The sequence below is a fragment of the Mesoplodon bidens genome (genome assembly GCF_964165515.1).
Source record: "Mesoplodon bidens genome assembly, chromosome: 3".
NCBI lineage: Eukaryota > Metazoa > Chordata > Mammalia > Artiodactyla > Ziphiidae > Mesoplodon > Mesoplodon bidens.
In genome coordinates, this window is record NC_138178.1 from 55794059 (window position 1) to 55820211 (window position 26153).

Genomic DNA, 26153 nt, shown 5'->3' on the forward strand with positions numbered 1-26153 from the left:
TCCCTCATGGTGCAGTGGTTATGAATCTGCCTGCCAATGCAGGGGACATGGGTTTGAGCCCTGGTCTGGGAAGATCCCACATGCCATGCAGCAACTAAGCCCATGTGCCACAACTACTGAGCCTGAGCCTGCATTCTAGAGCCCGCAAGCCACAACTATTGAGCCCACATGCCACAACTACTGAAGCCCATGCACCTAGAGCCCGTGCTGCACAGCAAGAGAAGCCACCACAACGAGAAGCATAGACACTGCAACGAAGAGTAGCGTCCGCTCGGCACAACTAGAGAAAGCCCCTGAGCAGCAATGAAGACCCAATGCAGCCAAAAATAAATAAATAAAATATAAATAAATTTATTAAAAAAAAAAGGTACATGCACCCCAATTTCATAGCAGCACTATTTACAATAGCCAAGACATGGAAGCAACCTAAATGTCCATCAACAGATTAATGGATAAAGAAGATGTGGTACATATATACAATGGAATATTACTCAGCCATAGAAAAGAATAATGACATTTGCAGCAACATGGATGGACCTAGAGATTATCAGACTAAGTGAAGTCAGACAGAAAAACAAATATCATATGATATTGCTTAAATGTGGAATCTGAAAAAAAATGATACAAATGAACTTATATACAAAACAGAAACAGATCCACAGACATAGGAAAGAAACACATGGTTCCCAAAGGGGAAAGGGGGAAGGAGGGATAAATTAGGAGTTTGGGATTAACAGATACACACTAATAATAAAATAGATAACCAACAAGGACCTACTGTATAGCACAGGGAACTATACTCAATATTTTGTAATAACCTATAAGGAAAAAAGATTCTGAAAAAAAACAGATATATATATGTATGTATAACTGAATCATTTTGCTGTACACCTGAAACTAATACAACATTGTAAGTCAACTATATTTCAATAAAAAAAGCAAAACAAAACAAGATAAGGGCGAACAGAAAGATATCAGAGAGGGGATTGCTATTTCAGACAGGGTGGTCAGGAAAGACTCTGATAATATGGTACATGAGAAGATACTAAGTGAAATAGGGAGTGAGCTACATGGTGTGTGGGGGAAGAGCATATGGGCAGAGGGAATAGCAAACAGGGCTTCCTGCATGCTGAGGCGGGAACACGAGGCACAGCCAGAAAAAGCAAGGAGGCCGGCATGGGAGGGACAGCGCGGGAGGAAAGGGGTCAGAGTTAGCTGGGGCCAGGCCATGTGGGGCTTAGAGCACGATGAGAACATCAGAGAAGCAGCAAACTCCCAACAAGGACCAGAAGTCGGAGGTGGTATTCTGTAGACATTGAGGGAATTCAGAAGATGGAAAGTGGGAGCCTTTAAGCAGTTTCCATAGACAAGTGGGGAGTTAGGCTGGGGACAGATTCACTATTTCACAGGCTCTACTCTGCCCAGGACACCAGGAAGGAGACTTAAATAAATGCCCAACGGCTCTGACACTAATAAAGGCTTCCCCTCAGAGGCCGCCCAGTCCGGATAGCAGAGGTTTAATTACAGCTGCAGCTGGTAATTAAGAAGCATCACCTACATCTTTCCCCAGCTGTGTCAGCACAAAAAACCCTGCTGGCACTTGCTGCAGGGGGCGGGGGGCATTGCTAGCAAGGAAGCTCAGGGTTAGGCCAGACCAAAGTCAAGGGGAACAGCCACAGCTCACCCACCCCTGCACATACCTCCTAACTTGTCTTTCACCCCTTCCAAGGTCCTTCACACTACTGCCCCCAGGGCAGTGGCTTCCTGACACCACCATGAGCATGTCACTGACTTTTAACCCTTCAATGATCTCATGAAATTGTCCAGTCTCCTCAGCGTGGTGCTGAGGGTCCAGCCCGACCCAGCCCCTTCTCCCACCACGTTTTCACCTGTGCTCCTGCTGGAAGTGTCCTGATCCTGTCTGCTCTTTCATCTTTGCTCAGCCGGTCCCCTCTGCCAGAGAATGCCCTCCCTCACAAAAATAATACAAATAGCAGCAGCTAACACTTACCGAACTCTTATTCTGTGCTGGGCTCTGGCCTACATGCTTTCTTTGCGGTAACTCATTTAATCCTCATGACAGCCCCAAGAGGTAGGTACTTAACAGAGCCCTATCTTATTTTACAGATGAGAAAACCAAGGGAGAGAGAGGTGAAATAACAGTCTCAGCGTCGCACAGAAGGAGTGGGCTTCAAAACTCAGGCTCTTAACCATTGCCCAGCTCTTGTCCTCCGGCCAAGTTCCTACTCATCTCTCAGGCTCAGCTCAAAACTGACTTCCTTCAAAGAGTCTTCTTTGATCCCCCTGGCCTTGGATTCCCCAGGCAGAATTGGTTGCTTCTCCCTAAGATGTCTCTCAGTATTTGCGGTATGAGTCTATTTCATTCATTCCTTCATTCAGCCAGTCACTCACTCGTCCAATGATGATTCAGCAGTAAGTACCAGGCCCCGGGTATACCCCATGTAGAAGACAGGACTCCCCTGCTTCAGGAACTCACTTCTGAGTGGGAGAGAGGCACAGGGGAGGCAACATCACAACCAGTGGAACAAAGTGACAGAGGGGACCCAGGGGCTGTGAGCTCAGAGCACATGGAACCAACTGCCACGTGGCTCCCAAGCCTCCCAAACTGCCAGGTGGTGCCCTGGAGTGAAACACAAGGAATCCAAAACAGGTGCTAACAGGAGGGGTGTCCAGAGAACCCACTGGGCCTTGGGGGTGCCTGGACCATGCATTTACTCATTCAACAATTATTTATTGAGGGCCTGAAAAGTACTCCCAAGTGAACAAGAGCAAGTCTTTGGTCCTTATTTCTCACTGTACATGAATTTATTAGTCTCAGTGTTAAGCGTCAGTATTTTATGTTTGGTCAGCGTGAATCAGCCACTCTGGGCATCCTAAATCAGTGCCCTAAGCCCACAGATGGGCGACGAGATGGTGGTGGCTGCACCAGCTTTGGCCTCTCAGCGAGGACCTGCCGGGGCAGCTAGGCAACTATTCCTTCCCCACCACCAGCCTGGTGACACCCTCTGTGTCCTTGCCTGCTTATTTGAAGGGTGCTTATTATACTGTGCTGAAATCTTTTAAAAGTTAAAGATAGTATTATATATATAGTATATGTCTACTATATGTATATATACACACATACATATATATAAAACCATTTTTCCCACTAGACCACATGCTTCTTATTCGTCTCTCTATTCCCAGGATTCCGTAGTGCCTTCAAGGCACAGGTATCTAATAAATGTTGAGAGATAGAGGGACACATGGAAGGATGAATGTTGTTCTAGGTAGCAAAGCTCAGCGCCAGGTGTTGGTGACCCAAGGGAGTGGCATCTGCACTGTTTCTGGTGATGGCAGCTGGCAGGATTCCCTAGGGAGCCTCTTAGCGGATCAGCAGAGAATTATTTTACCTAGTAGCTACGTGTTTCAGACAGGACCCACAGCTCTGTGTACACATGTGCACACGCATGTGTGCGCGCACACACACTCACACACGCAGCAATCTCTCGGACTCACTACCCTGATCCTGGCACCTATCAGACTCACCTTAGCAAAATTTCAAAATCAAACTGGTTTGCCCTCAGTCCCTTCCTCTCCCTATAAACCTCTCCACCTCCCCTCTTATTTCACCCCCGCTTTCCTCTCCTGGCCACAGGTCTCTCCTGCTGAGAGAAAACCCACTGAAGGAGGGGAAAATACAGGACTGCAAGTTGATCTCAGTTCCTGGGCTGCACCTGTCCATGTGGACGCATCACTTAGCCTCACCCAGCTGCAGTTTCCTCTGCTATACAGGTTGGTAACAATAATACTCACTTCTCCAGCCTGTGAAGACCAAGTGATACACTGTATGGGAAATGCTGGGTAAACCACCAGAAGTTACACTATTGTTTTATTATGTTTTATTATGTTGTTGGAAGTTAGCAATCAGTCCAAGAGAGCACTGAATTAAATGTCACAGGGTCTGGTTATAAGTCTCCCCACTCCACCACTAGCTATACACCAGGGGCAGTTCCAGTGACAAGGTAAAAAGTGCTAATGTAGGCACCCCTGCTACAAAAATGCCTCCCAAGCATAATTAAAATATTTTAAAAAATACACACCTGAACTCTAATAAGAGAAAGGTAGATCCCTAAGTGTGAGAAAAAGGTGCGGGTAGTTTATAGCAGTCGCAGAAGGTCAGGTGCTGAAGCTAAGGTAGCCCAGGGAACGTCAGCCCTGGCTAGCTGCTACCCCTAGTCCTCAGCCCAGGCTGGGAGCCTGGGGGTTAACACCCACACGGGCAGACTGGGCCTTGGGAGTTGCCAGCTCCATGGAGGGTATACTTGAAACTGCTGCCTAACCAGCCTAAGAATAAACAGGTATTCTGGATGAGGGAAAATGTCTCCCACAGGAAACAAAAAAGAGGAGCGGGGAATAGGGAGTGACTGCTTAATGGGTACGGGGTTTCCTTTAGGGGTGACGGAAATGTTTTAGAACTAGAAAGAGCTGGTGGTTGCACAACATTGTGAATGCACTAAATGCCGTTGAATTGAATATTTCAAAATGGTTTATATTATGTGAATTTCACATCAATTTTTTTTTAAAGGGAAAACCCCTAAGCCTTCACCACACACATCGTGGAATCTCAAACCAAATTATCAATGCAAAAACTGGTCACGAGCCAGTGAAAAAAATTAGAGTGCTTAATAAGAAAATGCAAAACTAATGTGTAGGGCTCTTGCACAACCTGGGACATGGGGGAGGGGCAAAAAGGCTAAAGAGTTCATAGCAAAAAAAAAAAAAAAAGAAGAAAAGAAGAAGAAGAGGAAAAAAAATTACAACCTATATGAGGAAACAATCCATGGTCAGGGAGAATCAGCTGTCTCCAAAAACAGGAGAACTGATATTCCAGGAACTTGATCCAATAGAACTAATAGCTCAAGATAGAATTATCTGAAGAGACTACAAAAGGAATATGTTTAAAATAATTAAAGCAATAAAAGAAGGATTAGAATACATAATGAAAGAATAGGACACCACGGGAAAGAAACATGCAGATTTGAAAAAGAAACAAGAGAACTAGAAATGAAACATGTCATCATTGGAATTAAGACCTCAAAAGACAGGTTAATTACAGAGCAAAAGGATTTGAAACAAATGGATATGAGGAAAATGTCCAAGGTACGGCCTGGAGAGATAAAGAGATGAAGAATTAGAGCTTAGGAGAGATAGAGGAGGCAACAGTGAGAGAGCCCAACAGTTTGGCGCTCCAATAGGAGAGAATTGGGAGAATGAAGGAAAGGAGATATTTGAAGAGATATGCCTGAGAATTTTCCAGAACTGATAAAGGACGTGAATCCTTAGCTTGAAGAAGATGTATACCTCTGGGGAGCCAACAGTATGAATAAAAATAACCCCACACCCAGACACATCCTAGGGAAACCACAGAGCACTGCAATGACAAAGTCCAGAACACAAGGGAAAAACATTCTCAAACTGCTGAAGGAGAATGACTGAAAACCTCGAATTCCATCAGCAGCTAAACCACCAACCAAGCGTGAGAGCAAAATAAAGGCATCTTCAGACAAGTAAAGCATTTAAGAGTTGATCATTTCATAGACCCTTCTGGAAAGAGCCACTAAAAAAGACTTCAAGAACAACGAAGCCGGGGCTTCCCTGGTGGCGCGGTGGTTGAGACTCTGCCTGCTGATGCAGGGGACGCGGGTTCGTGCCCCGGTCCAGGAAGATCCTACATGCTGCGGAGCGGCTGGGCTCGTGAGCCATGGCCGCTGAGCCTGCGCGTCCGGAGCCTGTGCTCCGCAACGGGAGAGGCCACAACAGTGAGAGGCCCGCGTATCACAAAAAAAAAAAAGAAAAAAAGAACAACAAACCCAAACCAAAAGGGAGAAGTGAGAGGCAAGAGGTGGGAGCAAAGAAACCAGTCAACGTGAGTTAAATTTCAGTTTAGATGACAGTCACTGTACAAAACAACTGCAATAGTAAAACAGGGGCACCTAAATCCCAAAATGGCGCAAGGCATTTGCTGGAGTTAAGTCTTACTCACCCCTCAGGTTCCTGTGGTGCAGCCAATCTCCCAGATCTTCTGCTGTGGCTCCCTGCCCCCCAGCCACCATCACATGGACTGACAACCCAACTAGGTACCCAAGTATGCTGAGCACTCTCCTGGGCCACAGCTCAGCCCAGCAGCCACATACCTAGAGTTTCTGGCTAATCCCTCAACTTCTGGATTTCGATGAAAACCACATGGCCCTGGGTGGGCTCCGGCATTCCCAGCAGCCACTGAAAGGGCTAGACTACATGGTCTGGAAGTCGGGGGGAGTTACTGCTCCACCGGGGAGACTCTGACCAAGGGGAAGTAAGAGACAGGGTGGTTGTGTAGAGAAAATCCCCCTCCTTGCTGACTACTCTGTGTTCTCTCCCTGTTACCCATCAGGAGAAGCCCTGAATACCAAGGGGATGCACCTGTTAAGAACCCGCTGGGCTCTTTGCAATTGACAGGGAAGCTGAGGTCAGCACAGCAACCATGACTTAGCATAATGAAGACCAGTGGTTTTCAAAGTGTGGGTCCCATTCCAGTAGCACCAGCATCACCTGGGAACCTGTTAGAAATTCTAATTCCCCAGCTCCACCCCAAACCTTCTGAATTTGAGACTCGGAGCCTGGGGCCCAGGAGTCTCCATGGTAACAAGTCTTCCAGGTGATTCTGAGATTAGGTTATCAGGTGTTCAATAAAGTATTTGCATGAACTGTGCATTGTAATTACTGTGGCATCTATGGCACCTGTGATAAACATTAATACTACTCACTAAATATCTCTGGCCCTCTGCCTTCAAGACCCACCTCTACTCTCTGCCAAGCCAACCAGCAACATTGCAGAGGGTGACTGCTCCATCAGCCTGGGTCCTGGGGTGACACTGACAAAAAGCAGACCCCAGCTGGCCTACAATGGACAAGTAACATGAACAAGAAATAAAATTTTATTGTTTTAAGCCACTGGGATTTGGGTGTTGTTTATCACTGCAGCATAACCCAGCTCATCCAGTCTGACATGGGCCAATATTTTCAAAGAACAGAGCTTTCCGAAGTGCTCACTGCCGTATCTCGCAAGAAGAGAGAAAGAAGGAAATGTGTTGTACCGACTGATCTTCAGGAAATATTTGATGCTTGGGCAACCAAGAGTGGCCAGGACTCAGCTGTCTCTGTAGATAATGGGAGGGGACGGGCAGCTCTGGTGCAGATGGTTCTAGAAGGGCTGCCAAGGCCTCTGGGATGAGGATGGCAGTTCTGGGTCAGAGGAAATAGTACAAAGAGGAGGAAAAATAGGCCACCCTGCATCTGTACCAAGCTTTATGCTTTCCAGGACACTCTCACTCATTGTTTCATCTTTCCTCCTTCCAAGCACAGGGATGATCCATCCTATGCCACAGTGGGTCCAGAGAGGCAAAGGGACTTGCCCAAGATTGCACAGCAAACTGGTGGCAGAGTCAATCAAGGTTTTCACTCCCAGGCAAGTGTCCTTCTAGCACCTGCCAAGAAACAGTCTCCAGGAAGGTGGTTTTGGAGGGAGGTCGATGTCCCCTTGTCCCTTCTCAGAGCACAGGTGATGCTCTTGTACAGGGTCCCGAGGACTCTGGCATCAAATGGGTTCTCACCAGGTTTTTGTGAACTTGGAGGTTTCTGGCCTCCAAGGGGTGGAGAGGGAGGAATGGAGGTTCAGGGGCTACAGGGCAGCAGCTCATGAGTGCTCCCAGGTTTACAAGCTTCTCAACTGGCACCCAGCCCCTGGGCACCATCCTTCACCCTCTCACTACCATTTCTCCCTCTCACAAGTTCCCAGACCCTGGGGTCTCCCCTGTCTCGTAGAGAGACAACAAACCTCGTGGGGGACTGGCTGGTTCCCTCTCCCTTTCCTCCCATCACAATAAGCAGGACAGAGTCCTAGTAACGGCTGACACTCACCTGTTATGGGTTGAATTGTATCCCCCTAAAATACATATGCTGAAGTCCTAACTCCCGGCAACACAGAATGAGACCTTATTTGGAGATAGGGTCTCACAGAGGTAACCAAGTTAAAATGAGGTCATCAGGCTGGGCCCTAATCCAAAATGACTAGTGTCCTTATAAAAGGGGAAATTTAGAGACAGACATTCACAGGGAGAAAGCCATGTGAAGAACAGAGTTGTGGAGCCACAAGCCAAGGAACTACCAGAAGCTAGGAGAGGGGCTTGGAAAAGATCTTCCCTCCCATATGGTCCCTCAGAAGGAACCAACCCTGCTGACACCCTGATTGTGGACTTCTAACCTCCAGAACGGGGAGACAATAAACTCCTGCTGTTGAAGCCGCCTAGGCTGTGATGCTCTGTAACTCTTTACCCTGTAACCTCCTGATCCTCATTCCGTGTTTCCCCTTCTTCCTAAAATCACCTCCACTGACATCCCTCTCTGCACTGCATCCCCTCAGTGTCAATCAGCACATGACCTACAAGTGCCCTAGCACCGAGCTGGTACCCAGGAGGATATAGAAATGAATATGAAGTAGAGACAGTTGGAGGCATCAAAGAATCTAGACTGAGTGTGTGGTCCCAGATTCAAGTCCTAGCCTTGCCACTGTTGTGCTTTGGGAACCTGGGAGGAGTCCCTTCCTCACTCTGGACATCAGTGTCTCACCTGTACTGTGATAAGGTTGAATGAAATGACCTGAGTTTCCTTCCAGCCGTGAAATTCTGCAGTTCTCAGTCAAGATAATACGTGTTTGCGATCATTTTTGTACTCTTCCCTAGAAGTTTATTCTTGTAACCTCACCCTGGGGTCCACTTGCTTCATGAACCTCTTCCCTCACTCCCATGACCACCTAGACTCTGACTAGTCCCTACCCATTTCCCTTGATCAGGCCCCATCAGGTAACATGCTTGCAAAGCAGAATGAGTAGGCATTTAATAAATACTGGGTTGAAACACCCTTCAAGGGCTTCCTCTTCTGTCTGTAGCGGATTTCTCCTTAAAACTCAGCAAGAGGGCGTGGCTAAAAGACAGCCCCTCCTCTTTAGTCCTTTATACACCCTACTTTATAGAGTTGCCTGTCAAAGCACCACAACACTCTGTTGCACGTATTCGTGAACCAGACCACCTCCTCCCACCAGGTCACAGGCTCCCCGAGGCAGGAGCCATCTCTCTTTTGCATCTACATTCCCCAGCATTTGCATAATGGGAAGCAACAAATATAAGTGGAGTGGATAAACATGAGCATATGGCAGAAGCTCTTCACCATGGGTTGGAGGACCCTTAAGGGTTTCAAGGGATCCATGAACCCACTGAAATTGTGTGCAAAGGGCTGTGTGTATGTGTAGGTTTATCTATGTAGTGCACATTTTCCCATGGAGAGGGTCCGTGGAGCCCTGAGAAATTAAAAGAAAAGTCAAGGCTGAAAAAATGTTAAGACCCAAAGCCATGAAGTAGGGAGGTGACATTTATTAAGCCCCTACCCTGTGCTGTGCCTGGTGGTGTAGGTGTTACTATACCTACTTTGCATGAATGGAAACTGACGTTCCGAGAGGTGACATCTTGGTTCATGAAGAGAGAAGTAGCCCGTCCAGGGTGGTTCAGAGCAGACTCTGGAGCCACAGAGCCTAGGTTCAAATCCCAATACTATCACTTTCTAGTTGTGTGATCTTGGTCGAGTTACTTAATTGCTCTGTGACTCAGTTTCCCCATCTGTAAAATGGGAGAAATAAGGGTACCTACCCCAGAGGGCTGTCGTGAGGAGTTGATGTGTTAATGTATGTAAAGTGATCAGAATGGTGCCTGGCATGGGGTGTGTACCCTGAAGACGATGAGGAGGAGGGTAAAGCGCAAGATGCTGGGACTGGCAGAGCTGAGCTGCAAACCCAGGCCTGTGTGACTCTTGCCCTTCAGTGCCATTACTGCCAGCACCCAGCATGCCACAACGCCCCCCATCTCGCTGCTGAAACTCTCCTGTGCCCTCCTAGAAAAAGCCTTCAGACCTGAAAGTGGCTTTTCTAGCTTGGCTTCCTGAAGGTGGACAGGCCTGTGGCACCAGTTCGGCAGGCAGTCCCTGGCCATTATATAAGGAGTATGTGGGAGGTTATAGGCGGCCTTTCCCGGTCAGCAAGACTGAGCCTGTACAATCAGGACACTCTGCTTCTGCTCTACTCTTCATTTTCCAAGAGCTTTACCAACATCCACGAATAGAAATTAGAAAGGGGATGCAATCATCCATTCCTGGAGCCCCATGCTGATGTCCAAAATCCCTTTATAATTTCCCTGAGTCCATCGCTGTGCCCTGAGCTCCAAAGGGCCACTCACAACCATCCTGCTCAGGCTTTAAAAATCCCGTGTCCCACCCCACACCTGACTTTCACTCTGCTTCGAGCAGACAGAGCAGCAGCAGTAAAGCCTTCAACCTGATCTCACTTCTACACCTGGGCCCCGCCAGTAACCCTATCCCAGGTGAAGTGTCAGCCAAGGCCTTGTTCCAGCCCAGTCTTCTGCCCTGGTCCTGGGAAACAGCCTTTTTGGGTTTGCTTTGAGTGAGTATCTTTGTATTTTTCCTGCGAAACCATCACTATTGCACTTATTTGCGAGAGCATTTTTCATTTATTCCTGTAATGCAATTAGAATTGAGTTTCTTTAGCTTTAGGGGAGATGTAACATCAGTAGGGGAAAATTGTCATTTCATTCCCAACATCAATATGCTCACTCTGCCCAAATTCTCTCTCTGGTGCTAGCTTGCTCTACCCTCCCGAATGGCAAGGAGAATACTAAAAAGGAGATTCACTCTCCAAATCTGCCTCCAAATGAAGAGGCAGAAGCTCTGGGGCTGGATTCTCCTCTCAGTCATTAAACGGGGGCTCCTAGCTACTCTGACACTCTCCTGCAGTTGAGGGAACCCCTAATGCCCAATGGAAAGCCCCATACTGGCCCCCTCTACTGTTCAGAGGTGAGTGGGAAAGAGTCCTCTAGACTCTGACAACAGGGCCCTACAATCATCCTCCCAGAGAGGTTGAGTGACTTGCCCAAAGTAACATGCCTGGGAAGATGGGACCAGAACCCAGATCTGCAGGCTCCTGGGTGTCTCCTACTGCATGACAATGCCCTCCACCCAGAGGGCCTGTGGCTGCCAGAAACTTAGCCCTTATCTCTCTGGGGGCACTGAGGCTTCAGTTTTCTGTAGACAAACAGGGGAAAAGATGACACGAATCTTTTATGCACCCACCTTTTCTTCAGTGTCTCCCAGTCCTTTTTGGAAATCCTCCCATTTACTGGAACCAGTCCCTTGTGAGCTTACTCTTGCCATCCTCCTTCTAGGTGCTACGATCTTGCATCCAATGATCCCACCTTCCCTGCTTCCTCTCTTCCATCCATCCATCCATCCATCCATCCATCCATCCATCCATCCATGCATCTCTCCATCTCTCCATCTCTCCATCCATTTATTCATTCACCTCTTCCTTCCTTCTTGAGCACCTCAGCTCTGTGCCAGGCGCTCAGCACTTCTTCCCCATTGCTCCTCAGAGCACCCGCTCCAGAAGAGTCCACTTCTCTCCTGACCCCATCAAAGCCTAGAACTGATGTGCTTACGTGCACCCTCTTAGGAGGTTGATCTGATAGACAAATCTGTGCTAACGCGTTTGCACCAGAGCCATTATCCCCTCAGAACCGGCAGCAGGCAATGATTTCTGGAGCCCTCAGGTCAGCTGAGGTCTGCTGCCCAGGACCTGGATAACAGGCCTACCCCCCTTTCCCTTGTCCCTCTTCCCTCCCCTCCCCACTGCAGCCCCCACATACGTATGCAGAAGTCTCCGCTTTCGTAGTAGCCAGGACAGCACTGGGACCTCCGCCGGTACATGGTCCGGAGCCCACGCCGATACGCTGTCTTATAACTGATCCTAAGGCACAGAAAAGAAAGCCACCTGAAAGTTTTGAAAATCAATCACTCCTGTTAGAATGATATTCGTGTTAAGCTATATCAAGGATGCCATTCAATAATTACTTTAAAATGGCAGCTTCGAATATGATGGAACACAATAAAGAAAAATCGATGTTGGGATCTAGGCCATTGTGATGCAGAATGTATTACTGACATGGCGGCAGCATTTGCTACACCTGCTGACTTCTCACCAATCCCTTCCGAGCGATACTTAGAAGGGCTGCAGAAAATACTTACTGGGTGACACTGTGGACAGTAACTAGGGACTTCTGAAAACCTCCAGACCCAGGGCTGGCGCAGCCCAGGGGGTGACCTTGATAGGAATTGGGCCCTGAGAGTTTCTATGCTAACTGCCACCACCCCAGGCATGATTGCTCATGGCACTCTGGGGATTGGTCTACCCAGTTGGAGAACTGAAGCCAAGTCAGCAAAAGGACCCTCTGAGTCTGACTAGGTCCCAGACAGTAGATTCATCTCCCTCCCACCAAAAATAACACCTCCTGGGAAAGAGCTTCGCATGCCATCTTGGGAAGGCTCAGAACCAGCTCTGCAGAGGAAGAAGCTAAGATCCAGAGAGCAGAAGCTCTGGACGGGGAGTCAGAGACCTGGGTTCCAGTTCTTATGCTGACCTGAGTGTTGAGACTTTGTCCTGTGCCACAGAGATTTATAGGCAAAATCACTCAGTCTCTATCTGAGGCAGGTAGCATTATTACGCCCCCTTTATTTCTTTCTTAGAGTTTTTTTTTTTTTTTTTCTTGCGGTACTAGGGCCTCTCACTGCTGTGGCCTCTCCCACTGTGGAGCACAGGCTCCGGACGCGCAGGCTCAACGGCCATGGCTCACGGGCCCAGCCGCTCCATGGCATGTGGGATTCTCCCGGACCGGGGCACGAACCCGCGTCCCCTGCATTGGCAGGCGGACTCCCAACCACTGCGCCACCAGGGAAGCCCCTTAGAGTTTTTATTCTTATTTTGTTTTATGTACTCTCCCCCTTTGTTTTCTGGATGAGAAAACTGGGAAGTTAAATCACTTGTTCGAGGTCACACAGCTAATAAGTTTCAGAGGCAGAATTCAAACGCAAGTCACTCTAATTTCAAAGCCACTGGGCTTAACCTACTGCCCTGTGCCAGTTCCCAAGGAGTGGCTTTCTGGGCTAATGGGATGGCCATCATGAAGCCGTAGGACAAGGGAATGAATGGTGTGAGGACGGAGTCCTAAGGAGGGAGTCAGAATTGGGTACTGACAGGCAAAGCCCCTTCCTCACACATAAGGTCAAAATGGAGGAGATCTCAAGTGGCCATTAAAGACCAGAGAGAGGAAGTAACTTCCCAAGGTCAAGGTGTAACTTGGACTCAACCCAAGTCCTCGGGCCTTGAAGCCAGAGCTCTTTCACTTCCCCACCAGCACCCCAGAGGAGCCTGCCCTGTGGACCCCTCGTTGGGGGGCAGAGCCACAGGGTCCAGTCACTGGAGATGCCTATAGCCTGCTTTCCCTGGAGGGTCAGGCCAACTTGGGCAGGGAGTCCTACAGCACAGGCTGGGCCAGCCCTACCAGTGCTTACAGCCCTCCCTTTATGACAAATGACAGTGCAGGACTCCAGGGAAATCTGTGATATTTGGGAATGTCACAAACTAAGGTCATTCTACTTTGTCAAAAATACATAAGGGAAGAGTAAGCGAGCCTCTAAGTGAAGCTACTTCCCCGGTACAGGAAGGCAGCTCCCGGCAATTTCAGGAATTGTATAAGCCTCCGAGATAAAGAATGACTCAGGGTTGACTAAGAAGTCACTCAATCCATGCCTTCCACCACAGTTATCCCCAAGCCCTTCCAGTGGAGAGGTGGTCTCAGAATCATTAAAGCCTCCCTGGAGAAAGATGTCCCCCACTGCTTCTACCTTCCCATCCTTGCTGGCTCCTTTCCTCTGGAAGGAGAGGGAAGGGGCCAGGGGCCAGGCTGCTACCAGAAGGATGCTGCAGTCAAACAAGCCATTCCACGCTGAAGGAGACGGATGGTTCTGCTGTCAGCACGCTCACTCTGGGTCATCAGGAAAGCTGCAAAGCGCCTCAATAATTCAGCAAAACACTTCATGTTCCAGGAATGCAGCCTGTTTTAATAAGCAGCCACTCACTTACCCTTCCCCGGTGGTGATGGACGGCAGCGCCAGCCTCCAAGTACCCAAAATGCCACTCCTCAGAGCAAACTTGGCTCTGGCACAGGGCCTGACAGAGTCATGGAGGGAGCAGGACTTTTCTTTCTGCCTCTGCCTTCGACCAGGGCCACAGGCAGCTAACTTGGTCAACTAGGGGAGGTTAAGGGGATGCAGTAATGGCTGAGTCGTTCCTATCAGATCAACCCTCCTGCAAACAACTCTGCAATCTGAGGAAAATATAAAAAACAACTACCTGAAAAGCACTGGAGAGAGAACAAAGGCAGATGCTGGAGGGAAGTAGACACTTCGAAGAAGGGAATGACACCAGGAAAGGTGAGCCCAAGGGCAGGCCCCAGTCAATAATATTCCAGATGCTAAAATTCAGACAGAGGACACACAGCCTTACTGGTCTGAAGAACCATAGGACAAGATGAGGGTAGACCCAGCAACTAGAAAGTGAGAAGAGAAACCCTAGAAAGGAGAGAGCCACAAGGAGGAAGCCCCATATTCTTTGTAAAATCTCTGTCCAAACTTCTGGCCCCTGAATTACACGTGTACAGGGCAGGTTCCAAGCAGTCCAGCAAAGGTTGAAACTATGAACTTTCAGAGTTTGGAAACTGAGTTTAACCAAGTTAATTGGCTGCTAAAACAAACAAGCAAACAACAACAACAACAAATCTGGAGGAACACACGAGAATTCAGTCTCTACAGTCTCTGTTGTTCATAACGCCCAGAATACAATTCAAAATTACTAGACACATTAAAGAAACTAGAAGATTGTACCTCTGTAAGAAGCAATCAAGGAAGACCAACCCTGAGATGACCCAGATGTTGGAATTAGCAGACAAGGATTTTAAAGCAGCTATTATATCTATGCTCAGTGTTTCACAAGTTACTAGCAAAACCTGCAAAGAAAACCAGGACTTTGGCCTTCCAGCATACAGCAAGTTTCCCCATCCACATTTCTGTCCACCATGATTCCTGCATAACCTCGAAGAGTGACCAGGCCCACAAAGAGGAAGCAAAAAAATCCGGAAACAATACAGATGCTCAGAAACTAGGAAACGGGCCTACCAGGTAGCCTCTCTCTCACTCCCTCACTGACCCTTCATCTGCTGAATTTTTACCCCTCAAATAACAAAGCTACCTTGCCTGTACCTAATACCTCACTTTCCCCCACTTTCCCCTGCTCTTTTCACAGTATTGGCACATCCCTGACCCTGCAGGTAGGTAGGGCAAGGATCATTACACGTTTGATGAGTACACAGGGAGTCCCAAAATAGAGTGACTTGCTCAGGGTCATCCAAGAAAACATGTTTTCTCTTCCTTCCTCTCCTGTCTCCCTGGTGCCATGAGGGCATGGCATGATTTCCAGGAGGACTGCAGACAAGGAAGCAGAATTCCCATGTGCAGTCGTTCAGATGGAGTGCTTCCCATGGGCAGCCTGGCCACGGTGCCAAGAAGTGCTGGACTATATAGCCTGCACCCTGTTCTCCAAGCCGGGTATGCTGCACGGGGCTACATGTGCTCTGACAGGGGCCCTCTGAGGTTGGATTTCCCCCAGAAGCAGACCCTGAGGCAAGGATTCAAAAGCAAGTAGCTTATCTGGGAGCTGATCCTAAGAAGCACTGGGAAGGGTGTAGTAAAATGAGACAGGAAAGTAAAGGCAGCCAATTCAGGGTGCACTTTTGAGCAGCTCCCTGCTGTGGGTGACCGAGGTTCCATCCCACTGGGGACCACAGATATGTGCAGAACATGCCTCAGGGTTGGGTAAGGAACTTCTTACCCTAAGGGTAAGGAAGCTGGCATATTTTTCCACTAACTCCCCATCTGTCAGTGGGTGAGGGATGCCCTCCAAGGGCAGTAATTCTCTAGCACTTCTAGCCTGCCCTGCCCATAAGCTGCTCTGACTACAAAGAAGCCCTCAGCAGAGCCTCTCCCGTGAATACCAAGAGTGGGTACCGAGGGGATGCAGGCGGTGCACTGACTCCATCTGCTAGGGGGGTAGGAAGGTGAGCCTGAGGGCCTGCCTCTTTCCCCCCACTCACCATCTGAGAGAGGTACTCACCGGTGCCTGGTACACTTGAACCAGTTGAGGATGTCTGTGCATCGCGTGTAGTAGATCTGATCAAAGGGGTGTGCGTACGATTCCTGGACGGTCACGGCATAGCTGAGAACCAGACAGGAGAAGGAAGCTGTGGTCAGCACTTGGGAGGCAGAGCTGATATTCAGGATGGGGTCTCCCTCCCCGGGGGAGCCAGGCCCCACAGCCAAGTGTCCAGGGGCTCCAACCCCCCCACCCCAACCCCACTCTTCTCCTCCTGCCCTGGGTACTCTCCGCATTCAAACCTCCCTGACTCCAGGCTAGATCCAGGACACACCCCTTACGGCCCTGTGGCCCAGCTCACTTTCCGAAGTTCTGGTTCATTTGTTCATTTAACAGAGAATGAATAAAGGAGGGTTTCCATTTATTCTATGTGGCTCTGGAAGGCCCAAAGCTAGCAAGTTTTAAAATACTTAATGTTTGTTCAGATCTTTATGGTCTTCAGAGCACATGCATGGAAGCTGATCTTTGCAGCAACTCTATGAAATAAGTGGTCCCATTTTACAGGTGAAAAAATGAAGGCTTAGAGGCAGCTTGTCCAGGCCACATAGCTGGTACCAATAACTGTTAATATTTGAACGCCCTGTGTTAAATGTTTTAAGCCCTCTTAATCCTCACACAATCTTTTTTTTAATTTCTCATTATTATTATTATGTTTTGGCTGTGTTGGATCTTCATTGCTGCACGTGGGCTTTTCTCTAGTTGTGGCGAGCAGGGGCTACTCTTTGTTGCAGTGTGCAGGCTTCTCATTGTGGTGGCTTCTCTTGCTGCGGAGCACAGGCTCTAGGCAACCGGGCTTCAGTAGTTGTGGCTCACGGGCTCAGTAGTTGTGGTTCACGGGCTCTAGAGCTCAGGCTCAGTAGTTGCGGCACGCAGGCTTAGTTGCTCTGTGGCGTGTGGGATGTTCCTGGACCAGGGCTCGAACCTGTGTCCCCTGCATTGGCAGGCGGATTCTTAACCACTGCACCACCAGGGAAGTCCCCTCACACAATCTTATAAGGTAGGTGGTGGCATTGTTATTCTCATTTTACAGATGAGGGAACTAAGCATCTGAGACGTTAAGTGACTTCCCCAAGGTCACCCACCCATTACCCTTTGCTTTATTATGTCTCTAGTATAGCTGGGGATGCAACGAGGACATGCCCCCAGACCTCCTGATCGAAGTGGTATCTTGTTACCTGCCTGTTAACTGTAAACCTGGACCAGGGGGTAGAAGCCACAGGGAAGCAGCTCCCAGCTTCATCAAAATAAGCCTTTCCACCTGCCCATGCTGGCAGGAGAGGTATGAAAAGGCAGTCAAGCCAGGGTGTAAAGTGAGGACTCACACTTCCTATGCAGGCTGGGAGAGGACCTCAGCTGAGATTTTAGGGATTAATTTTTATGTCAGTGGGTATTATTCAGTGTTTTTCCCCAGAAGGCTCACTCACTTGGGCCAGATGGCCAGGTCCAGGCTATAAAATCCCGTCTGCTTTGCCTGAGAAAATTGTCGGTTTACTTGCAGGGGGGCTGGGGCAGGCCAGCCCCCCGAGTGGGTCTCTAGCAGGCTCTCTGCTGCCAGAAATGTCAAAGGTCTAGAATTCAGAAAGAGGAAGCCAGGAGCAGTCAGCAATGCACATGTACTCAGGGTGGTGGGAAATTCTGTTTCTCTGAAGCACGGAGGATGTGAGAAGGGTCCCTGCTGAGCCTCCACCAGCCGACACACCAGAGATGTGCATCAGAGGCACATGTCTATGCAGACATGGCCTGAACCCATTTCATCTCCAGGCTTGGAGAAACTGAGCTCGACACCCGCCCCTGGTGTCCCAAAGCCCCTTCCAACTCTGAAAATCTATGACCCTGGGCTCCTGCATCTTTACTGAGTCTGTCACTTAGAGGCAGGATAAGAGTACAGGGGCTCTGGGTCAAGTTTGAAGCCTGTCACTTGTTAGCAGCCTGTCCTTAGATATAATACTTAGCTGGTATAAGCTTCCATTTCCTTACCTGTAAACCTATGATAAATATTACCAGGGACTTCATATCATTATTGCAAGGATTAGGATGGCAGTGATAGTATCTATCTCTCAGAGTGGTGGGAAGGTAAAGCAAGATAACACAGGTAAAACGCTCAACACAAGATAATACACATAAAATGCTTAACAGGTACACTGTCAGTGTCTAATAGATGCTGGCCATCATCATTATATGACTGGCAGTGACACACCTCCTTGCCAGGTGCTGAGGGATAGTTCTTCCCTGACCATAATACGGGATGGGGAGCAAGACCACACACAGACCAGACTCCCTGCCTTTGTTAAGCACCTGGGGGAATCAGGCATCCCTTCTAGCACAGACAGGGACAGTGGGTGCTCAGAGAAAGGGCATCAGCCCAACAGAGACGGTGGGGAGGGTGTCATGGGGAACAGATCCAGCTCTGCAGGGGTGCCCTGAGCCAAGCGAGTCAGGCAACCAGAACTTGAACCAACTCCAAGTCCCCGGGTGAAGCGTGTGCCCCTGGTTTCATAGCTGGGTGGTTTAACCCGCTGATTTGCCAACATGCTAACGAGGGGCCAGATTAATCTTGTAAAGCTGGGCTTTGCTAGCCAGGGGAGGTCTTTCTGCTGGGTTTTATGGTGGAGGGGCATAATTAACGAGGAGCCTGCCAGAAGCACTTATCCAGCTGGGGAATTCTCCCTAAGCGGTCTCCGGGGACCAGGGTGTGTTTCTGGAATGACACAGACTAGACTCATCCACATGTAGACGGCAGTGGAGCTCAGTTGGAAGAGCCAAGAAGAAGGAGGTGCCTGGTGGCACAGGGCATCACACAAGACCTCCTCCCTAGGGGCAGGAGAAGCCCCAGACCTCCTCTTAGCTGCTGGAGTCTCTCCTTGTCCTCCCATCAAAGCAGTAACTTCAGCTGATAGCCCGAACAGCCTGAAACACTGGCTCAGTGCAGGTTCAGATCAGAATATTTCCACATTCCAAATGTATTCATGTCGGGCAGGTTTAGAAAATTAGTGAGCTTGGTTTAAGTTTGAACTGATCCACTGGTGCAAATGGCGCTCAGAGAAAAGGGAAGTCAGGGTGGGCCCTACCATCAGGGAAGGCTTCCTGGAGGAGAGGTTGGAGGCACTGGGAAAGGCAGAGGTGAGCAGACAGGAAGGAGGCGTTCCAGAAGCAGGGATACAGCACAGATTTCGGCAGGAAGCAACGGAGTCCCAGCTGGGAAAGGTGGATGAGACGGGGATTGCTGAGACTGAAGTCTGCAAACCAAAGACTAATGTGGAAGTCACCTGCTTTCTCCCTCACCCACTGGGAAATAAAGGTTTACATTCACCAAAACTAGAAGAGGTAAGGGGCCTGGATCACCACAGAATCATGTGGAAAGCTTATGAAAACTGCATATGCCTAGGCTCTACCCCAGACCTACGGAATCAGAGTCTCTGCAGAGAGGACCCAAGAGAATCTGCTTTTCACCCGCACTTCAGGGTGCCTGATGTGCAGTAACGTCTGTGATAACTGTTTCTGCAAAGCTGGAGTTGTCAACAAGAAAAGACAATAATTGAGCTTCATGGTCCTCAAAGCCCTTTCCTGAAACTGGTACCTTGATCATCCAACAAGCCTGTGTGGCAGGGGTAATAATTCCCCCCACTTTACAGAGGCAGAGGTAGGCTCCGAGTGGTTCAGAGACATCCCCAAAGTCACAGGGCTAACAGATGGAAAACTCCAGACTGGTGCGAACCAAGGTCTCATCACTGATCTCGTGCTCTTCCCACTTCACCAAAAAGGAGCACGCTGGTGGCAACGCTGCCTTCTGCTCCAGCCTCGACTCTGTCGGGACCCCTCGTGGAGCACCCGGTCACTGGAGACCATGCTGGTGTGGGCACCATCCCTCTGCCTCCCAGCCAGTCCCGCCAGGCCCTGGGTGAGGGGACTTTCCCTGCTGTGGGGCTGGGGCATTCACCCTCACAGGCATGGAGCACTGCCCTCCCCACTCACCTGCCCTCCTCCACCATCCGCTTCCCCCATCAGGCCCTCATCTTAATTTTATTCATTTGATTTATTAACATCTAAGTGACAGAGTCATCCTGGTCAGCATGGCCAATCAATTCCAGGGTATAATTTGGTTTTTCCTGATTGGGTCTCTGGTCACTGTCTTTCTGCTCACCAAAATCGATACTTTCACCTTGTGCTTCAAAGTCAGGCCATCTGCAGAGCCCCAGCCTGTTCCCCCTGGACCTAGTGCTGCAGCCAGAATGCAGCTGCCCTTCCCCTGTCAGCCCTCTCTAACCCCACCAGATCGGAAGCAGCAGGGCCCCCTCACCTACCCTGCTCGGGGCAGGCTGCTGGCTGCCCCGCACATCTGAGCTGCTGCATCATTGCCAGTCCTGGGAGACCAGGAAGGCATCGTGGCATTGGAGAACAACTCATCTGGACCACAGTCTCTCACTGCACCCCGCCTGTCTGGGGATGGGCACTGAGCCTCTCTGGGCCTCTACTTCCTCACCTGTAAAATGGCTGTAAGTGCAAATGCAGGGAGGAATACTGTCAACTACCAGACTGCATCATTCACATTGTCTGTCACTCAACGCCCCCACCCTGACCCCCAGAGCACTGAGTCTCAGACAGAATCTACACAGCTTTGGCCCACCTTTCAGCATCTGTGCTGTGTCCCCAGCTGGACTGCAGGCACTTGGTGGACAGCTTCCGTACCTCCTGCCTCTGCTTTTGTCCCAACAGTGCCAAGCCCAGGGTGAGGCCCCGAGGGAGTGCCTGGCTATCCAAGAACCGCATCTTACCTCTCCCAGTGGCTGCACACGTTGGGGTCCTCGGGGTTGAGAGAGAGGACGGTTTGCAGGAGGGAGCAGAGAAGGAGCCCTGTCAGTGAGAGCACCATCCTGGGCCCTGCGCGGGAGAACAAAGGAGGCAGCGTCATTAATCAGACCGTCTTCCTAGGCATCTGTTTGGGGCCATGACTCCTCGCATGAAGCGGCGGAAGAGGCTCGCTAAGCTGCAAAGTTTCCCATCGTCATCGTGTAATGAGCAGCTGATATTTCACACTTGCAGGCTTTGACTAACACCGTTAACACTTCACCACTTCTGAGTAACCGGGCAGTGGGAAGGCTGAGTCAGGGAAACGTTGAAATGTTAGGCCAGAGCTTCTGAAAGTTCTTTGGTTCATGGACTGCTTTGAGAATCTAATGAAAGTTACAGACCTTCTCCCCCACAAAATGCACATACGCACGACATTTGCCTGTGATTTCAGGGTGCCCTCAGGCCCCTGAGCCCATCCTTGGACCAAGAACCCCTGATCTTCTACCTTAAGGACAACACCCTCCCCCTGTTCCTTCTCCCTCATCTTTGATGTGCTTTGCCAATTCACTTCCTCTCTCTACTCCCTCCTTCAATGAAGACAGAGAAAAAAAGGTGTCTGGTATGGCCCTGGGGACAGGTAAGCTGAGAAAACCCTTCTTAGCGGCTCTGGTCCAACAAGCCACCCAGAAGGCTGGCCCTTGCTTTTCTTGTTCCCATGGGCTATCAGCCACGGACACCCAGGGTGATGCATCTCTGCACGTCATACCAAACCGGGGGCGAAGGGCTTGGATAGCCTGGTAAGGGGCTTTGAGGAATCAGCCTGTAGAGTTTGATCCTGGCCCCTGAAGTGCCAGCCTGAGTCAGGGGTTAAGTGGGCCTACACAGCTACCAAGCCCCTTGGTCCTTGAACTGAGGATTCCCCAACAAAGGGCTCCTCATAGATGCAGAGAACCATTAAGGTGGGAGCAGCTGAAATGACCTCCGAGGCTCCTTCCTGTCCAGGACTCCGTGGTCCTACAGCCTTAGAGAACTGCCCAAGGGTTCCCACCCGGTGAGGGTGCAGGGTGCCCCAGAGCCAGCCTCAGGGGACCTGCAATTCATATGTGCTCAAACATCAGCTACAGACTGAACAAACACTATGACTCAGAAAGATAGCACTATATATTTCACGTGTTCACAGATGCGATCGTGATTTGCTTAAAAGCTTTACTGAATGCAAAGGACCTTTTATTCTCAATCAGCCACATTAAAAAAAAAAAAAAAAAAGCAGCTTCTAACAACTGGGGGCAGGGATGGTATAGAAACTCTTTTAACATTGGAAAGGGGTCCCCAGGATTGAAATGGTTGAGGATTTCTAGTCTGTTGACCTGGAGTTTACCGATGAGAAGCACTCACCCTTCTTGGAGACAAGGAAGAGTAACATGGATGTTGCACACGCCCCCATTTGTACTCAGAGGGAAGCTAAATGGAGCGCCTGCCTTCGTGAAAGGTTAAACTCTCCCCTCCCAGCCCCAATAATTTCCTTGTTAAACTCTTTCTTAGCAGCTCCTTCAAAGATAAACAAATTGTCACAAATTCTGTGTAACCATGGGGGTCCAAATGATGATTAATGAGGTTTTTCTCTCTGAGATTTGGAAATAATCTGGCTAAATGGATTCTGAAAATCGGTTAAGAAAGAGAAAAGTGATTCTGGTGCTTCTGCACAATTTGCAGTCTGGGAGTTGCAAGCCACAGCCGCTCCTAACTCCCCCATACACCCACCCCACCGGCCCCCAGGCCTCGGAGGCCCCACGAGCACCTGGACAGAGGGCGCCGCACTCACTGGACCCTACGCAGCACTAGGGCTGCCGGTCATTTCAACACATTCTCCTCAAAGAGAAGGCGTGACCTTCACCTTTGGGAGGAGAAAGAGCCTGTCCAAGACATGGCATTGAGTTTGGAGGATGGGCATCTTCTTCCAGGTGAGGGTTGGGCTGATCAGACATCAAATAAATCAAGTAACGAAATAAATGAAGGGACAGGCGCGCTGAAAGGCATAAAGTCTGAACGCAAACTGCAGAGAATGCCTCATCTGGATTCTCTCCACGGCCCTGTCTCGTTACTTTGGCCGCTTCTGTAATCTCCAGCATTCTCCCAAGAGGACCCCCTGGCCACATCTTCAAACTTATGAAGCTTAGAATATCAAAGGGTGAGGCCACCTGGACTAGGGGAGATTGTGCCTCTGGCCCCTTTTAATCCTTGTGATGGAAGAGGGGTGGCAGATGGAGATAACTAGGATCGCGGCTATAATTTGGGAGATCTGTTGAAATCTTTGTGAAAACCTTTCTCTCTGAGTCAGATCTGGACAGGACAGTTTGGCTGACTCCCACTGGGCAGTGAGATACCTGGGCACCAGGGCACAGAGAGGGTAACAGGTGTGTGGATAAGCACACAGGAGGTGGAAATGGATGCGGGAGCACAGGACACCGCCAGCCAGGTGGCATTTACACAGTCTGAGGCCTCACTCCTCTGTTACTGTGTGTGTGTCAAGGCTACTGAGCAGGGGACGCTCCCCAGGACTCACACCCAAGCCTCGATCAGCCCTGTCACCAGCATTCACAAAGTTCGCCATCTGAGGCCAAGTCCACCTCTGTGGTGGGGGGAGAAAGATGTCAGCCTGTGGGTGGAAGAGGTGACTCCCCTAGGACCCCCTCAGCCCTCAGACTTTTTCTTTGAAGCGGCCAGTCTAAAAGATGCAACCTTATCACCCATCCCTCCTCCCCAGTCAGGCTGGCCCCATCTCCTGCTCTTTCTCACTGACAAGCCTTGCTCACACGGCTCCCCTGCCCTCAATGCCCTTCTTCCTCAACTCTGCACATCCAAACACCTGCCACGCCAGGTCCAGCTCAGGCCCCAGCCCCGCTCCCCCCGCCACCCCGCAGGGCTTGGCACCTACCGCATGCCAGCACACTACACTCATGTAGCTTCCAGCCCGGCCAGCCGGTCCAGCGCTCATCACCTCCCATCTTGCCCTGACATCCTTCCCAGCAGGTTGACTTCATCTTTCCGATGTGTCCGTAAATGCTTTGAGGCTGGGGTCAAGTCCTAGTCTGTTGCCAGTCAGTTCCTTTTGGGAACTGATTTTAGAAAATGTGTTTCTACTTGTCTCCGACACTTCACTGAGGTGGAGTGAAGAGCAGCCAGAAAGGAGCCATCCCCACCTGGGGGCAACTCATAGTCATTAACTTTAATGGGGCTTCCCCGGGCTCTCTCTCTCTGAGGACAGATCCCAAAGACATATACTTATGAGATGACTGAGGGAAAATCAATCCCGCCGCGGTGGTTATTAGACCGACTCTATTCGGAGTAACAGAGGTTAACACAGCAGTCACCATCTGATTTGGGGCATTAATAATTAAATAGGGCCTCCCTGGTGACGCGGTGGTTGAGTCCGCCTGCCGATGCAGGGGACACGGGTTCGTGCCCTGGTCTGGGAAGATCCCACAGGCCGCGGAGCGGCTGGGCCCGTGAGCCATGGCCGCTGAGCCTGCGCACCCGGAGCCTGTGCTCCGCAACGGGTGAGGCTGCAACAGTGAGAGGCCCGCGTACCGCAAAATAAATAAATAAATAAATAAATAAATAAATAAATAAAATAATTAAATAATTAAATAAGAAAATGCCCCTGGTTTCACTTCAGAGGAAGAGAGCATGTAAGTAGATCAGCTGGTTCCCTCCCCTCTGGCCCATGCTCCCTGCATAGTAAGAAGCAGAGGAAGGGAGTGATGTTCCAGAGGTGGAGAAATTTCTTTCCTGACTGGGGGTATGGCTGCTTTACACCTGCTGGACTGGAGGTGAGGCTCACACCTGCCCACTGGTGTAGTCACTCTGCACACCTGGCAGGGCCTGAACTAATCAAACTCCTGGAGCGCCACCTGCCCAGCCCTGGGCTGTGCTTCCAGGACACAAAGAAAGAACACGAGTCAGCTACAGCCCATTTGCAGTGATGAAAGCAGCAAGCAGTTAAGTCCCCCGGAGGCCTATGGAAAACGTGGTGGAGGGGACGGGACTTAAGGCGCACAGAATATGCAAAGGGGAGGGCAAATAAACGGCATTCAGGGGAAGTACTGCATAAGCAAGCGACTGGAGGCAGGAACGTGCAGGCGGTGCTGGAGGGTCTAGGAGGGTGTGCCCTGCGGAGCAGAAGCGGGCAACATGGGAAACTTTGGGGGGTGTTTTAGAAAATTCTGTTCTATGAAGCGCTAGTCCCAGGAGATACTGGTAAAAATCTCCAGACCAAGATTTCCCTGAGAGACGAAGTTCAGGAAATGCTGCATGCTATGGCCTCATCTTAAATATCCACATTGTATCTGAGCAGACCTTAGGCTCTGGGAAGACCCAGAGTAAAGAGACCTGTTTCTTTCACCCAGTCTTTCCCACAGAACTTTCTAGTGACCTCTGTAGCAGCAGACTTCTTCAGGATACTGGTTTGGTAAACTCTGCTCTTCTCTATCAAGGTCAAGTCTGGAGGAAGTCCTGGTCCTGCCAATCTGCATCCTTAGAGTTTGTATCCATTTGTTTATGCTAACACTTGAGGGCCTTCTGTGCCTGGCACCTGGTGTTAAAGGGACTCTGCCACTGGGTATTAAAGAGACACTGACATCACAGCAAAGAACCCCTCCTCCTAGCCTGGGCTTTCTGTCCTGGCCTGGGTTGGCTCTGCAGGCTGAGCAGACCTTACAGATGGCAGCATCCTCTGAAGGTCCTGCCTTCTGCTGGGGCCCCGCCAGCACCAGCACCTGTAGAGTCCAGCTTGTCTCTCTGATGGCAACACACACCTGGCCAGACACCAGCTGCTCACATTAAGCAAGATGCATAAAACTGGGGCAGAGGGCAGACAGACAAACAGATGGCCTCTGCCCCAGGATCAGTCGTGATGACCTCATGGTGCATCTGTGCAAAAATCTCCCCCATCTGCTTCGCTTCCACCACCTGCCTAGTCCTCCTGACTGTGCCAAAATCTTGGACACTGGAGCCTGGTCCGTGAGGCTGGAACCTGCTCTCTGTCCATCCCAGTCTCCTCCAGGAAGCCCTTCCTTCTCAACAACTTTGCATTGGCAGCAGGAGTGGTCAGGCACTATTTTGTGGGTCCTGGGAGGTTTCCAGTCACAATGCTGGGGATCGA

The 26153-nt window shown here is 49.9% G+C and overlaps 1 protein-coding gene across 3 annotated transcripts in view; it reads right to left on the bottom strand.

The window, feature by feature from the left end:
• MEGF11 (multiple EGF like domains 11) overlaps positions 1–21128 on the bottom strand; it is a 237413-nt gene extending 216285 nt beyond the window's left edge. For all 3 annotated transcript variants that reach the window (XM_081227620.1, XM_081227619.1, XM_081227618.1), the window contains exons 1-3: positions 20977–21128; positions 16166–16267; positions 11808–11908 (exon numbers count right to left, since the gene is read on the bottom strand). In XM_081227620.1, coding sequence (XP_081083746.1) covers positions 11808–11908; positions 16166–16267; positions 20977–21113 — 340 coding nt within the window. In that variant the 5' untranslated portion in view covers positions 21114–21128. The remainder of the gene's footprint in view (positions 1–11807; positions 11909–16165; positions 16268–20976) is intronic.
• Between the last annotated feature and the right edge of the window lie 5025 nt (positions 21129–26153).